The sequence below is a fragment of the Salvia hispanica genome, chromosome 2 (genome assembly GCF_023119035.1).
Source record: "Salvia hispanica cultivar TCC Black 2014 chromosome 2, UniMelb_Shisp_WGS_1.0, whole genome shotgun sequence".
In the NCBI taxonomy this organism is placed as follows: domain Eukaryota; kingdom Viridiplantae; phylum Streptophyta; class Magnoliopsida; order Lamiales; family Lamiaceae; genus Salvia; species Salvia hispanica.
This window is the reverse complement of record NC_062966.1, coordinates 16554864-16571111: the sequence shown is the minus strand read 5'-3', so window position 1 is coordinate 16571111 and position 16248 is coordinate 16554864. Positions and strand designations below refer to the sequence as shown.

The 16248-nt window shown below is 36.9% G+C and overlaps 4 protein-coding genes across 6 annotated transcripts; all 4 read left to right on the top strand.

The window, feature by feature from the left end:
- Window positions 1–296: 296 nt before the first annotated feature.
- Window positions 297–5265, top strand: LOC125208016 (two-component response regulator-like APRR5). 3 transcript variants are annotated; one of them, XM_048107558.1, is made up of 9 exons: window positions 297–654; window positions 1024–1123; window positions 1710–1871; window positions 1967–2097; window positions 2242–2454; window positions 2673–2844; window positions 3026–3347; window positions 3831–4587; window positions 4846–5265. In XM_048107558.1, exons 3-9 carry the CDS (start codon window positions 1835–1837, stop codon window positions 4942–4944), a joined length of 1731 nt encoding a protein of 576 aa, XP_047963515.1. In that variant the 5' UTR covers window positions 297–654; window positions 1024–1123; window positions 1710–1834; the 3' UTR covers window positions 4945–5265. The 3 variants fall into 3 exon arrangements, with proteins under 3 accessions (XP_047963515.1, XP_047963516.1, XP_047963514.1); XM_048107559.1 differs by lacking the exon at window positions 1024–1123 and having other exon boundaries at window positions 1710–1744; XM_048107557.1 differs by lacking the exon at window positions 1024–1123.
- Window positions 5266–5646: 381 nt separating this feature from the next.
- Window positions 5647–6526, top strand: LOC125208278 (NDR1/HIN1-like protein 26). The gene has a single exon (XM_048107860.1). The coding sequence runs from the start codon at window positions 5769–5771 to the stop codon at window positions 6378–6380; it is 612 nt and encodes a 203-aa protein (XP_047963817.1). The 5' UTR covers window positions 5647–5768; the 3' UTR covers window positions 6381–6526.
- A 1770-nt stretch (window positions 6527–8296) lies between these two features.
- LOC125205881 (60S ribosomal export protein NMD3-like) lies at window positions 8297–10861 on the top strand. Its single transcript, XM_048105054.1, has 2 exons — window positions 8297–8435; window positions 9022–10861. The coding sequence occupies exon 2, from the start codon at window positions 9024–9026 to the stop codon at window positions 10551–10553; it is 1530 nt and encodes a 509-aa protein (XP_047961011.1). The 5' UTR covers window positions 8297–8435; window positions 9022–9023; the 3' UTR covers window positions 10554–10861.
- A 1868-nt stretch (window positions 10862–12729) lies between these two features.
- On the top strand, window positions 12730–14842 carry LOC125207421 (40S ribosomal protein S4-1-like). The gene is made up of 5 exons (XM_048106751.1): window positions 12730–12835; window positions 13444–13521; window positions 13605–13785; window positions 13921–14018; window positions 14296–14842. Exons 1-5 carry the CDS (start codon window positions 12833–12835, stop codon window positions 14725–14727), a joined length of 792 nt encoding a protein of 263 aa, XP_047962708.1. The 5' UTR covers window positions 12730–12832; the 3' UTR covers window positions 14728–14842.
- The last annotated feature ends 1406 nt before the right edge of the window (window positions 14843–16248 follow it).

Here is a 16248-nt window from a genome sequence, read left to right as displayed (position 1 = left end):
ATACTTTTATATTAAGAGGAGGCAATCATACTATTTTCCGACTCTACCGTAGAGAACGTTTAGGGTGCCCCCAAAATCTTTATGCATAAGTTGATGATGTATTTAATGCCACCATATTTTGGTTATTAATCATCACAGCTGTCAAAGTTGAGGTGCAAAAAGCACAGTTATAATTTCTTGAGGGGCGAGTCTGCAAAAACGTTAACATCACAATTATCACAAAAAAATCTGAGCCATCAAACAATTTGCGGTTAAAGCGCACAGTAAAAGGCCATCTGAAGATGAAAATATTGAGAAAAAAGGCCATCCAAATTGAGATATTTTGGGTTGGAAAAAATGGTGGACAACTGCTAATTCTCCAACCGCTACAGTTGTTGCTACTTGCTCACATGCTTCTCCTCTCAAAGCGCCAACAATTCGGACAAGTTTTGCCGAGTAGAGCGATGGCGGCCGTACCTGAAAACGACACGCAACAGAATACTATGCCTGTCGCCGGCGAAAACCTCGCTGCGGCGGAGGTGGCCGCTGGCAGTTCTTCTCTGGTTAGGTGGGAGAGGTTTCTGCCGAAATTAACCGTTAGAGTATTATTGGTTGAAGCTGATGATTCCACAAGGCAGATTATTGCTGCACTTCTCAGGAAATGCAGCTACAAAGGTTTGTTTTTGGGTCATTTTTTTTTTCTTTTTTTTGTGTATTGCCTAATTTTTTAGCTTAATTAATTTGAGACTTTGATACCTTGGATATAAGTGATGCAGCGTGTTAGGGGTATGGTTAGGTTGTGAGGATGCTGGATTGTTAAGATGTTTGAGGTTGATCAGCTAAATTAATTAGATGAAGCTAGGCTTGATTGTTTAATTAGTATGAGCACACAATATAGCTTCCATGAAAGCCTCTTTATGATCATTGCTACCTTGATCTTTTCATATGATTCCACGAGTAAATTATGTGGCTATATGTCGGCACCATGAGGCCTGTTGTTTCTTGGGTTCACAAGAACAATTGAAATTAGAAACATATTCGCAGGATATGTTATACGCTTTCAAATTCTGCTAGCATTTAAGGAGCTTTATATGTGGCAAAGAGGATGATCTCTAACTTGCAGCAACCCGACCAGGTTGAGCTGGTGAGATAACTGATTTATCGAACCTAACGTGGTCTTCAGTCTTGAGATACATTCTTTTTAAGCAGCTGGTGTGGTCTTCTGAGCTAGGATCGAGGCCAGAATAATAGATTTGATACACACCACTTGATTTCCATTAAGAAAGAGGATATGAATTATATAGTAATCTTTCTGCCTCCAAAGTGTTCATTTTTGATGGTCAATCACCGGTAAAAGAATACGCTCTATACCTGCTATTTTCTGATCAGGCAATATCTGCATAAAAGATGTGAATAACACCATAATTATACTATAGTGATGGGGAAATTTTGGTCATATTCTCTGCATCTCTCACCAGCTCAATAATTGACTAAGTGGTTCAGATAATTTCAACTAAACTCCTGGATAGTTGAATTTGAATTGGCAGAGGCTTTAGTAATAATTAGATGATGTAAAATTGGTCATTAGACCCCGTGTGTTTGGTTGAGGGAGATGGTACATGTAGGTATATCTTATGTCGCTATATGGGCAAGTTAGCAAATCTTCTGCTTGTGATTGATGTTGTTGCATAGTGGTTCGCAACTAAATAAATCTTCTTCTTTTGAAGCAGTTGCGGCAGTTTCTGATGGTTTGAAAGCATGGGAGGTATTGAAAGCTAAAGCTGAGAACATTGATCTTATTCTGACAGAAGTTGAATTGCCATCAATCTCTGGATATGCCCTTCTCACTTTAATTATGGAGCATGATATTTGTAAAAATATTCCAGTGATAAGTGCGTTCATATATGCACCTTGTTTGGCTCTTCAAATATTTCTTCCAGTATGGTTTGATTATGGTATATTCAATCACATTTCCTTGAAAATGCAGTGATGTCTTCATATGACTCTGTCAGTATAGTTTACAAATGCATGTTGAGAGGTGCAGCTGATTTTCTTGTAAAGCCTATCAGGAAAAATGAGCTCAGGAACTTGTGGCAGCATGTGTGGAGGAAACAAGTTGTAAGCACAATTCTATTTTTCTTTAACAATTTTCTCTTTCTTTTTCTTTTTTTTGCAAGTTCTTTTCTTTTACGAACAAAGTTTCATGAAGACCAATGAATCTTATCACTCTATTTTCTTTTATTTATTTTTTTTATCATGAAGCAATCAAGTGGTGCTGGCCTTGGACCTCCAGATGAGAGCGTGGCGCAACAGAAGATTGAAGCTACAGCTGAGAACAATGGTACTAGTAATCAATCAAGTCAACAGAAAATTGAAGCCACGGCTGAGAACAATGCTACAAGTAATCATTCAAGTGGTTATATGGCATGTGTTCAGAGAAATAGGGAGTGCATCGAGAAAGGAACTGATGCCCAGGTATTTTCAATTCTATACACGCTCTCTTTTTTTCTAGGAGTTGATGCATCTCTGGATACTTGATACTCTAAGCAACCTAGGCTCATCCACTAATCCACATGACGGTACAGCTGATAGAAGCATCAACTTTTACATTTTCAATGCCTAATTGAATGAACACAACTCCAAAGCATCGTGTGAGGTTGAGATTAAACAGAAGTTGTGGATTATACCTGCAGAGTTCATGCACGAAGCCGGAGCTGGAAACTGAAGGACCAGATGTTGAGCATGTACATTCTCTCTTACAGCCAAAAACTAACAAATGTCTTTCAGACAACGTAAATACTTATGTGCTCAAAGAACGTCAAGAAGAAAGCAGAAGAACAAGAGCGCATGATAATGAGGCTGGAGGTAATGGTCTCTATGCCTTTCTTGTATGATTGTATCTACCATCTACCCTTTCAGCTCCATGAATAGGTATATGCTTATCAATTTGCATCTTGTATGATTGTATCTACCATCTACCCTTTCAGCTCCTCCATGGATATGAAAATGCTTAACAATTTGCATCTTATGTCTTTTTTGAAATTAGGGTTGCAGATTGTGGCTAGCATGGATGTTAACTATGGAAACACACAAGGACAGGACAAGAACCCTTCTTTGGAACAAGTTAATGTCACTGGTCAGGGTTCTGAGAATAATCATGTCAGAGAGGCTATTGACTTAATTGGAGCTTTTAGTAACTGTTGTAAAGGAACTTTGGCCAGTCCCGCCTCAAATACCAGCACAAACAAGTTTGATATTTTGCCCCTGTTGGATCTGTCTCTGAGAAGATCTCATCCTAGTGGCTCGGTGAATCAAGTAAACGATGAAACCCGCAGGATAAACCATTCGGATGCATCAGCATTTTCTCGGTGAGTTTTGACTGGAGAGTAAATAGTTCATCAATCTCCGTCTTTTATATGCAAGTATGGAATCATCTCATCAAATATGATCCCTCCACCAGTATCATCTCATCGAATATCTCCATAAATCAAATGAAGCCCTCATTTTTTTACCCAGTCTTATATGTATATAATCGATACTACTACCACTGTCCCACAATAGGAGTCCTATTTGGTTTGGGCATGGGTTCTAAGAATGTAAAGAAAAGTAAGTTGAATAAGTTTGTGGAATATGAGTCCCACTTATATATATTAGTTTTATGGAGTAATAAAATAAGAGTGGAATAAGTTGGTAGAATGTGGGGCCAACTTACCATTTATGGTAAAAGTGAAATAGGATTCGTATTCAGACGGAAATGGCAAAACAAGACTCTTACTGTAGGATGGATGTGGTATTACTTTTGTTGTTCATGTTGATGCAGTTGACAGTCTAGTGGATATAAACTCATGCAGGTATGTCAACAAGCCATTGCAGCGAAGAAACTCCACATCTCGAAGCACATGTAATCAACAGAAAGACCTTGGGACCAATTCGGAGAAACAACAATCTAATCATACCCCTGAGTATACTTCCGATGCACATGGTTCAAGAATAAGCTCACAGAAATATGCTTCCGTGACTGGGACCCGGACTGGACTACCCGAAACTCCATTTTGCTACCCTCAGCTAAGAGAAAATTCTCAACCAATTCCAGCTAGAGGTGTAGGATTTGAAAATGTGATCAACGGATTTGGTGCTGTGATGCCTCAAATGTATTCTGCACAATCTGGCCTGTCACCTTTGCCGAGTCCCGGTGCAGCTAGCCACAAACAGTCTTTTGCTTATTTGAATCATCAAGCAGACCATCAGCCCACAAATTCTCAGAGTTTTCGTGACCTTCTTGATCAAAGGGTCAGCTGTACCATGGAGCAAACTGATAATAAACAAGGCCAGAAGCATAAAACTTTTGAGGATAGAGGACACTTTTCTTTTGCCAATGATCAGAGTCCTAACAGTGGTTGCTATAATGGCTATACAAGCCACCATCAGAGCATAGGTTCTGGTGCCATTGGCCAGATTAATTCTATCTCAGTTGTCGATGCCACATCAGATGCTGCTAGTGAAGAGGGAGCCCAAGTTCATGAGAGTGATTCAAGTCGGTCCATGCAAAGAGAAGTGGCTCTAACAAAATTTAGACTGAAGAGGAAGGAGAGATGCTTTGAGAAGAAGGTTTGTTAGTTTTCATACGCTGGATTATTATTTTACCTGAACACAGTATGATATCATTGCATTGCATAAACAAATAATTAGAAAAGCATAATAAACTAATTCTCTTGACCTTTTTATTGGATCCCATTGCTAACTATCTTGTTTGGTGATGCTGTGAAGCATCGGTGTTGTTAAGTGTAGTAATTACTCAACATGTGTCTGGTGGATTTCCTTGTAAACTCTGGTTTACTTTAATCAATACCGGACTTTGTTTGACAGGTGCGCTATGAAAGCAGGAGGAAGCTGGCTGAGCAGCGTCCTCGTGTGAAAGGGCAGTTTGTGCGACAAGTACCTGATGATGCTCAACCAGGAAGCTGACAGCTGGTTAGCTCAGCATCCTCTTAAATTTTTAGAGAGTGATCAGTTTAGATCACTGTGATTGTTAGAAAGTAGAAATGTTCCAAGGGCTTTCAAGGCTTCAAGCTGAAAGTGAAAATGATTACTTTTACCATGTAAAAAAAGGCTGATTGCCATGTAAGTTTTGTACTATATATTTTCACTTTGTTTAGGAATTTACTGCATAGACAAGTCTAGTTAATAGATATATGTCAGTTAAAAGCCACATCTTAGTACAGTTGTTGCTACTGAATTCCCATATTCTTTTCCAAGTTGAGTTGCATCTGATGATGCCAATAGGTAGACTTACTTCTGATCACGCATTTGTATTTTGAGGGATCATGACTGATATATGTTAATACTATCTTCATCATTAAGTTTTGGTAAAAAATGTATTGCCATTTCCTAGAATTGCAGAAATTACTAATTTCTGGTGGTGTTTTTCAGTTGTATAATGACTGAGAGAGAGTGAGAGATTTGATGATTGTGGGTTGTAAACAGATTTTCTTAAGACAGAAGTAAAGCCTTAAAGAGTCACTTTGGTGTGGATGTTGGGGGCTACCACTAACACTGCTTTCTACACCAATATTGATCTTCTTTTCAAGAAGTCCCTTTTCCAAACTCCTTTTATAACACACAATTTTACATAATCTTCAATTTTATTTTTTTCAACACTAACTGAACCAAACAGAGATCCCTTTCAGTTACTCACTTTAATAACCTGTATCACCTAAGAAAACAGAGTGAATACACTTGCATTTCCCTTCATCTTCCACTTCCTCATTTCTCACCTCTCTCTCTACAATATGTCCATAATCCATGAGAAATCCCCCAAGCACTGCGCAGAGAAGCAAACAACAAAAATACTCAACAAATCAAAGAAGAAGCTCTTGTTCTGCGCGTCGACGTTCTTCCTCTGCATCCTCTGCCTCATACTCCTCTGTTTCATCCTACACCCCTCCAATCCCCACTTCTCTCTCACACAAGTTGACATCAATCACCTTAACATAACATCACCATCACCCTTCCTCAACTCCTCCATCAACCTCACTCTCCTATCCACCAACCCTAACAAGGGAATCGGAATCTACTACGACGGATTCCTCCTACACGCTTCCTACAACAGCCAGGCCATCACTCTCGCCACCAGTGTTCCACCATTCTTTCAAGATCATCAACATCCCAACCTCCTCAACGCCTCGTTGCTCGGTAACCACCACCATGTCGTCCCTTCTCTAGCTGCCGAAAAACTGCCGTTGGGTTTCACAGCCACCGGCAGCCTCAGGTGGAAAGTGGGGAATTGGATTTCTAAGAGATATGTTTTCAGTGTAGATTGTGTGACTGTTTTGCCGTTGGGACGTAGAGATTCGACTCTCTTGCCTTCCAAACAACCCACAGTTTGTTCTACTTCGTTCTGAAATCTTACATTCTTGAATCTCCATTGTGATATGCCCTTGGTTGTTTATCAGCAATAAGCTTTCTTCTTCAACATTTTTTATCATTAAATTTAATACTATTGTTTACTATAAATCTGTATGTATACAATTAGTGATTGTGCATCGTATCTCTCTACTTTATTTTATTTTGTCTTTTAACTCCTAAAGCTTTGCATGCATGTGTGATGGATAAAGATCAGGATTGTGGAGCCTTTCAGTGAGAGATTGAAAAAAGGAGTAGAAACCGTATTTCACTTAATTTATAAAATGTGTAAGAGCATAAAAGTATTAGATTTAAATACCAAAGATATATGTTAAAAATTGACATGTATATCGTTACAATTCGAAAAATAGTGTCAGTAAAGATGTACTTCAACTATAGTCTATAAGTAAAATGAAATCAAAATGTACTAAAGCACACACTTGTGCATTATTTAAAATAAAATATACGTAATAAATAGTGTAATAGAAGGCATTCATGCATGTAGTAATATATAGTTCTACTACATATTCATAATTAGATTCTCAAAGTGAAAAGGGAAAAGATAAAAAGGCTGAAAAATGAAAATGTATTTACTGCTGCTTTCTCTTTTGATGATAACTTTTGAATTTATACGTCAACTCTCTGTTTAAAGTAGTAGAGAAAAAAAAGGTAATGGGGGATATAAAGTGTTAAAAGAGACGCTTTACACGGTGGTATAAGCCGGCGATAATAGCGGCGGCGGTTCAGATTTTCCGATGGCATTTCAACTACTATGTCAATTTCTTGATTTCTTTTATATCTTGGGATAAAGGGCTTTTGTTTAGGATTTATATATTTGGGCTTTTGTTTGTGATATAAGGATAACTAGTTGTGGGGGAGCTATTTTTGCCGTTTATTTGTTTACAACGATTTTTCCAATTTACCACAAATTTTCCTTTTTTTCTCCATTTTCTTCCAAAATTTGGTCAAAATCCATGACTAAACATCAATAACCGTTCTAAAATTTTCAGAAAAAAAATCAGACCAACAAAACCAATATACTGGTTTAGATTCCACTCATCAATAGTAGCAGTGTGAAATTGGAACCAGGTTGGTTCCATCACTTCCATACTGAATCGACAATTCCAATTTAACCATACATTCTTATTTGAAACATGAGATGAATTGGACCATCTTGGTCACCAACTCATTACTCATACACATTAATTTATTTACAACTTATACCAATATGACCCACTCATTACTCATATTAATCAATTTATTTACAATTTATACTAATATGACCCACCATTACAATTCATCAAACACTAATAATAATATGGGTCCCACTATTCACTAACACTACTTTAATTACCATTCTCGATTGTTCATATTTTTATGGGACAAAAGAAATAGTATAAATGAAAACAGTGATTGGTTAAATGCTCAAAAAATTAAATGTAATCACAACCTTGGGATACATTAACATAGCTATTTATAGATGTAAACTGTCTGTCGTATGATGCAATTAGGTCACATAATTTCCGATCATTAGATCCTTTAATCATACAAATGTAATACTACTCCTTATGTGCAAAGCTCCTCGAGACAATTTTTTTCGGCATAAAAATTAAGAAAGTTGTGTTTAGTAGTTCAAGTGAAGATAAAATACAGCAGGTGGGAGGAGTAAGGGATGAAAGACAAGGAGTAAAATCAGTGAAAAACTCAAATAACTTCGAACAATCCGAAATAAAAATGAATCTAGTAAGTTGAAACGGATAGAGTCATGGCTTATAAACATTTTAATACTAGGATATTCTTTCGAATTATAAACATTTAATTATATCGACGTGTTTCAGTCCATTAATCAATTGGATTTGTGAATAAAAAATGGGCCATGGTTAAGCAGCGAGCCCAATCCAACCCTAATAAGTAATAGAGCTCCATCTCATCTCTCCTCTCTCTTCTGTTTGCCCGGCTCTCCGACGCCGTCCCATTTTCATTCTCACCATACTACAGAATCTGCAGTCTGTTTCCTCCTCTACGCACCCCATCACCAACACAAGAAAAGCTTGGTATCCTCTCTGCTCTCGAATTTCTATTAATTTCTTTAGTTGTCTTGTTTAGCGTTGTAACTGGAGGCGGCATACAGATTTTGCTTGTTATTTACAGATTAAAGGCGGATCTTTTGTTGATTTTCCAAAACATACGACTAAATAATCAATTTCATTGGTGATTATTTGTCTTAAATGTGGTTCCAACTTCCAATTATGCTCACCTTTTCATGCGATCCTTATTTGTGCTAATGAACTGTTTTGTTGTATTTGGCGAACCTAATTTCAAGTTTATTACTAAGTAATCATTTTCATTGGTGATTATTTGTAGTATTATAAATGTGGTTCCTACTTCCAATTATGTTCAACTTTTCATGCGATCCTTATTTGTGCTAATGAACTATTTATTTTATTTGGTGAACCTAATTCAAGCTTATTTCTGCACTGTCTTGGTTTTGATGCTTAGCATATTCTATTTGTAGCTCTTAGGTGATGGTTCAGTTATTGAATGATTATTATAGGGTTTCCCCTCTAAATTTTGTTTGCTAGATGCTATAATTCATGAACTTTCCTCTTTCAATCTGTTAACTTTTTATCACTTGTGTAGCTATGGCACAGGGAGTAGGTATGTTTACTGTGCCCCAGACTATCGGCAGCGTCTTATGCTGCAGGTGTGGCATATTGATGCAACCGAATGCTGCAAATATGTGTGCCAACTGTCTGCGCTCTGAAATTGACATAACCGAAGGTCTTCAGAAGCATGTTATCATCATATTTTGCCCTGAGTGTAACTCCTTTCTGCAACCTCCGAGGACTTGGATCAAAGCCGAACTTGAGTCGAAAGAGCTGCTCACATTCTGTGTCAAGAGGCTGAAGAATTTGAACACTGTTCGAATGGTGCATGCAGAGTTCATTTGGACAGAACCTCATTCCAAGAGGATTAAAATCAAGTTGAAGGTTCAGAAAGAGGTTCTTCATGGAGCAATACTTGAACAGGCTTACACTGTTGAATATGTAGTGCAAGATCAGTTGTGTGAATCTTGTGCGAGGGTTCAGGCTAATCCAGATCAGTGGGTTGCTGCAGTACAATTGCGACAGCATGTTCCTCACAGGCGCACATTTTTCTACCTGGAGCAGCTTATCCTTAAGCACGATGCCGCTAAAGATGCCATCAGAATTACACAGATGGATCAGGGTATTGACTTCTTCTTTGGTAAAAGAAGTCATGGTGTGAAGTTTGTCGAGTTTGTTGGTAAAGTAGCACCAACTAGGAGCAGAACTGATAAGCAACTTGTGTCTCAAGACTCGAAGAGCAATACTTATCATTATAAGTACACTTTCTCTGTTGAAATTAGTCCTATCTGTCGTGAAGATCTGATTTGTCTTCCACCTAAACTCTCTGTTAGTTTGGGAAATCTCGGGCCACTAGTGATATGCACTAAAGTAACCAACACCATAGCTCTGTTAGATCCACGGACCCTTAGGCAATGCTTCCTGGATGCTGAGCAGTACTGGAGATCATCTTTTAAGGCTTTATTGTCAAGCAGACAGCTTACAGAATACATGATCATAGATATGGAGGAGATTCGTTCTGAAGAAAATGTTGGTGGGTCAAGATATGTTTTGGCCGATGCACATGTAGCACGCGTATCAGATTTGGGGAAGAATGACCGACATTTCATTGTGAGAACTCATTTGGGGCATCTCTTGAGTTGTGGGGACTATGCTCTTGGTTATGACCTGTATAGTGCCAATAGTAATGATTTTGAATTGGACAAATACAGAGGTGTTATTCCAGATGTGATATTGATTAAAAAGAGCTACGAGGAGAAGCGCCAACAGAGACAGCGCAAGTCTCGTTCATGGAAGCTCAAGTCACTTAACATGGAGGTCGATGATGGTACCAGAGGCAGAGAACATGAGGAGAAGATGAACACTGAGTACGAACATTTCTTGAGAGATCTGGAGGAAAATCCTGATTTGAGATTCAATCTGTCTCTGTACCGCAATAAGGAATACGAGCCATCAATGGGTTCTGTGGCTGATGGAGAGGATGTTCCTTCTGTTCCATTGGATGAGTTGCTTGCAGATCTTGATCTATCCGATGAGGAAGCCGAGGAGGATGAAATGGTGGAATGAGTTTGGATTCATGTCTAATATCAAGGACCGAACATTTCAAGTGTGTTTATACAAGCACCGTGGCTGCTGTCTGAGTTCTCATTTTTCTCTGCATATTGGTTGTGCCTGGTGACAATCTGTACTTCTCATTCGATATTTGACCTGTTTAGTTTGTCTTGTGTTTCTGTGTTTGTTGTTTAGTTTGCAGTCGGAGAGGGTCAGAGGATTGTTTCTTATTTTCAATACATTTAATAGGGAGTGAATTGTTTGGTGTTCACCTTCATATTGCTTGATAAAGATTTGTAATAAACTCAGATTTGTTGGACTTATGTTGCCTTCTTAAGTTTTTATTTCTCAAATGAAGTTTACAATATTGGATTATGATTATCTTATAGACCAAGTTGTCACGTTAATTTGCTTTACTTACACTTATCATTTCAGATAATAATTAGGCCACATAGGATAATATTACTGATAGTTCATTTTTTGGATCTTATGATCTGATTATATTGAATGGAGTATTAGGTATGATATTTTACTATAACTGATTGACAATATTTGACGACATTATACAACTAGTATGATCTCCTTCATGAAAATTGAAAATGGCTTTTGGTAATGCTCCACGCCTCCACCCCAGCACCAGTATTTAAAGGAAACTTGTTACTAGCTTGAATATATTTTTCCAAACGCCATTAATTTGATGATTGGATAATAGTAACAAATAATGTTAGTGAATTACCGGAATGCGATTGAGCATGGTTGATAAGGTTGGGCCTTGATAAACGGATACTTTGATATGGTCTATTAACTCTCAAGTGAAGCTTCTCCTAATCTGATTAGACACCCTCAAATACTTCGTACTTTTCAAGAATATTTTACATTTAATCTCTATATATAATTAGATATACTTCAAAGTTGGTGTATTGTTGAGCAATGAATCCAATTCAAAACAATCTCATTAACAACAACATCAATATAATAGACACTAGAGCTATTACAGAAAGGAATAGGAATGTGATGAAATGAATCAAATGATGCGTATGTGTATTACTAGTTAGCTAGAAATAGAGGAGGAATGAAGAATCTGCAGAAGAAGAAGAAGAACGAAGATTCCTGAGGAGCTCAACGCCAACTCTGTCTCTCATTCTCAAAACCATCCAACTGTACTCTTCCATCAACTCCACCATTTTCCTTACTTTTATCATCCTCTCTCTCTCTCTCTCTCAATTTGAATTATTTGTGGTCGTGTATATAGCTATGAAGGGACTCTGGGATTGCTTACAAATCAACAGATTTGAATCGTGAAGAAACTCTTTCTCAATGTTGCTTCAAAACTGACGTGCCTATCCATAATTTGGTTTTGACTTCATTCTATGACATCATCATTTATTTCTAAGAATATTTTCAAATTTCACGTGATTCTCCAACTAAATTTCTCCTCTTCATAATAGTAGTGGACTATCTCTTTTTTGGTTATATTCATTGTTGTTTGGATATTATGTTCTCTTATTTTCACGTAGTAAATGATGATTAGCGCCCTAAAATTATTGTGCTAACGCCATTGATTTTAGGCAGATTTGGAGGACACAATTAATGAATGCGAACAACTTTATTTATCCTTACAAAAAATCCTACATTTGAAGGTATGACAACTCCAAGCGTAAAACAAAGCATATCGATTCTCACACGTAACGTTAGCCATATACATATGCCTATTGAGATGAAAGAAACTGTATTTCCATTCTCAAGTGGGAATACAAGTAAAATATAAAATTAATAACCAAAATAAATAAAGATAGAGAATTTGCACCTTTCCAAGCCCAATTCTAGCCTAAAAATAACACTACTACTCCTCTATTAGGACAAAAAAGTTAAACTTATTTTATTTAGTTTTGCTTATTCTTTTTTGGACCCGATCGTGAAAAGCTTACACAATTGTAAAAATATTTATCTTAGCTTCTTATTTCGCATAAAAATCATAGAATATACACTCACTATAGAATCAAAAGAGTAAAGTTACGTTATTAGTATTTTTTCAATTAAAAAAATTGAGAACTTGGTTCTTGAGCCCATGGCCCATTACCTAAAATTTAGTTTAATAGGAGTAAAGAATACATGAAAATCGACGAGATATTTAATTTATAATGGGCCGAGGCCCGATAAGCGTTTCAGTCTCGTATATAAACCTGTTTGTTGTTGCTAGGGCTTTTCAATTTATCCGCAGCTTGAATACAGCAGAGAGGAGTGTGGTGAGGGAGAGAGAGTCTAGGCCGTAGGTTCTCACATCCGTATTCAACATGGTTAGTTTCTCCCTACATTAACTGTTAATGGTGTGCTTTGATAATCTCCTGATCTTCACGACTATATAATTTGATCTCCTGGTTTCGGAGCTCTTCGATGTTTTTTTTTTTTTTTTTTTTTTTTTTTTTTTTTTTTTTTTTTTTTTTTTTGTTTCTGTAGCTTGTTAATGTGCTGATTTGGTTTTCATCCCGTTTATCATTGCTAGTGTTGCAATTTTTGAGAATACGTTGACGTTTTATTACATTTGATCACTGATACCTGTATAGAAACTGCAATTGTGAAGCGAATTGTGTCACTGTCGATTAATAATTGCTAGCATTATATTGAAATCTTCACTAGTCTATTACTATACATGTTGCCGATTTGTTTTTACTGCTTATGGATGGGATTTGCACAAGTCTGTTGGCCCTCCTTTTCTGATCTAAAATTGATGTGTAAAGATAATTCCAAATAGGTATAAATCAGGTTTTACTGAATAGTTATCAATATGTTATTACAATGTAAAATGAATGCAGCATCGGTATGTCAACACAATTTCTATATTTACTGCTTATGTGATCCATAAATCTTGTTATAACTGTTTGATTTCTGGTTTTTTAAACTTCAGGCGAGAGGTTTGAAGAAACACTTGAAGAGGCTCAATGCCCCCAGTCACTGGATGTTGGACAAGCTTGGTGGTGCTTTTGTAAGTAATATTGGTTAGCCTCTTTTATTTTATCTGAAATGAGTTAGTGCTGTGTGTTAATCATCCTCAACTGTCTCGTATAGGCTCCCAAACCATCATCAGGACCCCACAAATCCAGGGAATGTCTGCCATTGATTCTTATCTTGAGGAACAGGCTCAAGTATGCTCTTACTTACCGTGAGGTCATTGCTATTTTGATGCAACGTCACATTCAGGTTGATGGAAAGGTCAGGACTGACAAAACTTATCCAGCTGGTTTCATGGGTATGCACTCCCCTCTATACTTGTGACTCCTTATAATTTTAAGCCTTGTTAGAGTTATATGCTGTATTATAATCTGTTGCCATTTTTTTGTGATCAAGTTTGAACCACAGTTAATTCACATTCCTTTCCTTCTAGATGTTGTGTCTATCCCAAAGACCAATGAGAATTTCCGCCTTCTCTATGATACCAAGGGTCGCTTCAGGCTTCACTCTATCCGGGATGAGGAAGCTAAGGTAATTTGTGCTTGATGATTCTTGTTCTCGATTTGAACTATTTTTATGGTGACTGCATGTGTACATGCTAGTAGTTGATATTTTGTATTTGGAACTTTTTAAGGAGGAATTATGGACAAGATACACATTTTTTCACTCAATGTTTATAACCCATATTTTTTTTATCTTTGTTGTATTATTTTCAAAACACACTTGCTATCCCTTTTGACATCTATAAGAATATAAACACCTACTTTGTTATAGAATTCTCAGCAGATTGTTATTTTTTGTCATGCAGTTTAAGATGTGCAAGGTTCGTTCAGTTCAGTTTGGAAAGAAGGGCATTCCATACATCAACACATATGATGGGAGGACCATTCGCTATCCAGATCCTCTTATCAAGGCTAATGACACTATCAAGCTGGATCTTGAGAACAACAAAATTGTCGATTTTATCAAGTATGATGTCGGCAATGTTGTCATGGTCACTGGTGGTAGGAACAGGGGCCGTGTTGGTGTAATCAAGAACCGTGAGAAGCATAAGGGAAGTTTCGAGACCCTTCACATTCAGGATGCTACTGGCCATGAGTTCGCAACTAGATCTGGGAATGTGTTCACAATTGGGAAGGGTACTAAGCCCTGGATATCTCTTCCAAAGGGCAAAGGCATAAAGTTGACCATTATTGAGGAGGCAAGGAAGAGGCTTCAGGCTCAGTCTGCTGCAGCTTAGGTCTCTCTATGTTTCTTTGGAAGTAGTATGGTATTTCATCTTTTGGATAATCTTTACTTGGATATTTGCTGGCAATTTTGCTGAAGTTTGAATTCTATCAGATTCATATTTTCTAGTCTTGTTTCTTCTTTTCGTGGGCAGTAAACCCTCATCTTTTGAAATTGATTGTGCAATGGCCATTCCTTGAATTTCTACTTAACCTTAAACAAAGGCAACATACATATGTTTGTGATATGTTCTATTATGTCGCTACAAGGTATTGAGTTTTTTTAAGTATATTACGTTTTTGGATCTTGGACCTTTTTATTGTGATTTTAACAGAATAATGAATGTTTAGTATATCTTGGTGGGACCGTTTTTGTGCTATAATAGTGATATGCTTCTTTATTTTGCAATTTTTGGTCATGAAAATTTCCTATAAAAGCATCAGTTGTTCAATGAGTTTTAGTTGAAAGATTGTCTTTTATTTTTCTTCGCCCTAAAGGTCTTTGCTTGTCAATTAAGAGCATCCGCAGCGGTGGCGTCCGTCCGTGCAGCTGAGCACGAGCTCGTCCGTCCGCCGCTGCGAGTTGTCCGTCCGTGCCAGCGTCACGGCGCTGCTCTTATCTAAGAGCACGTTCGTGCCGCTGAGCAGCCTTACGTGGCGGCACACGATTGGCCAACGGCAATTTCGTTTCTTTTTGTAATTTTTAAAAACCTTTGAATTTAATTTAAAAAATCATTTTTTAATTATAAAAAAAAATATTTTCCCACTTCTCAATAAATTATATCCGTTTTCTACACACGTTAATTTATTTTTCAAATTTTCACCCCAAAATTCACTTTTTAATTATGTACTTTTATTTTTTAGAATTTTAATTATGTATTTTTTATTTTTTAGGATTTAATTATGTAATTTTTATATTTTAATATATTTTTATATTGTAGAAATGTTTTTAGTAATTGAAGTATTTAAATTAAATAATAGAATAATGTGACTCTTGAGCTTGTCCTTGCGAAAGAGCACGGATGAGGGTGTTGTGCTCTTGCCTAAGGACAAGGAGTAAAAGTGGGTCCGTGCCCACCTCCGTGCTCTTATTTAAGAGCACGGATGGGGATGCTCTAATTAAGTATAAGAGTAAAGGTTAAAATTGGTCCTGAACATATGACCAATTTACCTTTTTGGTCATAAATATTATCTTTTGGATTTTTTGGTCCTGAACATATGAGAATTTGATCATTTTGATCCTCTGTTAACTTTTCCGTCAAAAACTAACGGTCAACGGATTTAAATCCGATTTTGACCAAATTTAAGTTTTAATTATATTTTTTAAATCCTTAATTAAAAACCCTAACTATTATTAAAAATATTCTTTTAAATCTTTTAAAAATCTTTTTAAATCCTTAATTAAAAATCTTCAAAATAATTTCTTATTTTTCACATCATGGTCTTCTTCTTCCTTCTCTTCGCGACCAGGGTTAACCGTCAAACCCACAATCTACACATTCCCTAACAAAAACCCACAACAAACAACGAAAGTT

Coding starts and splice junctions, on each gene's coding strand:
- LOC125208016 (XM_048107557.1), top strand. CDS start 390: ATGCTTCTCCTCTCAAAGCGCCAACAATTCGGACAAGTTTTGCCGAGT. Junction 3,348..3,830: donor GATGCATCAGCATTTTCTCG/GTGAGTTTTGAC, acceptor AAACTCATGCAG/GTATGTCAACAAGCCATTGC. Junction 4,588..4,845: donor AGAGATGCTTTGAGAAGAAG/GTTTGTTAGTTT, acceptor TTTGTTTGACAG/GTGCGCTATGAAAGCAGGAG.
- LOC125208278 (XM_048107860.1), top strand. CDS start 5,769: ATGTCCATAATCCATGAGAAATCCCCCAAGCACTGCGCAGAGAAGCAA.
- LOC125205881 (XM_048105054.1), top strand. CDS start 9,024: ATGGCACAGGGAGTAGGTATGTTTACTGTGCCCCAGACTATCGGCAGC.
- LOC125207421 (XM_048106751.1), top strand. Junction 13,522..13,604: donor ACAAGCTTGGTGGTGCTTTT/GTAAGTAATATT, acceptor TGTCTCGTATAG/GCTCCCAAACCATCATCAGG. Junction 14,019..14,295: donor TCCGGGATGAGGAAGCTAAG/GTAATTTGTGCT, acceptor TTTGTCATGCAG/TTTAAGATGTGCAAGGTTCG.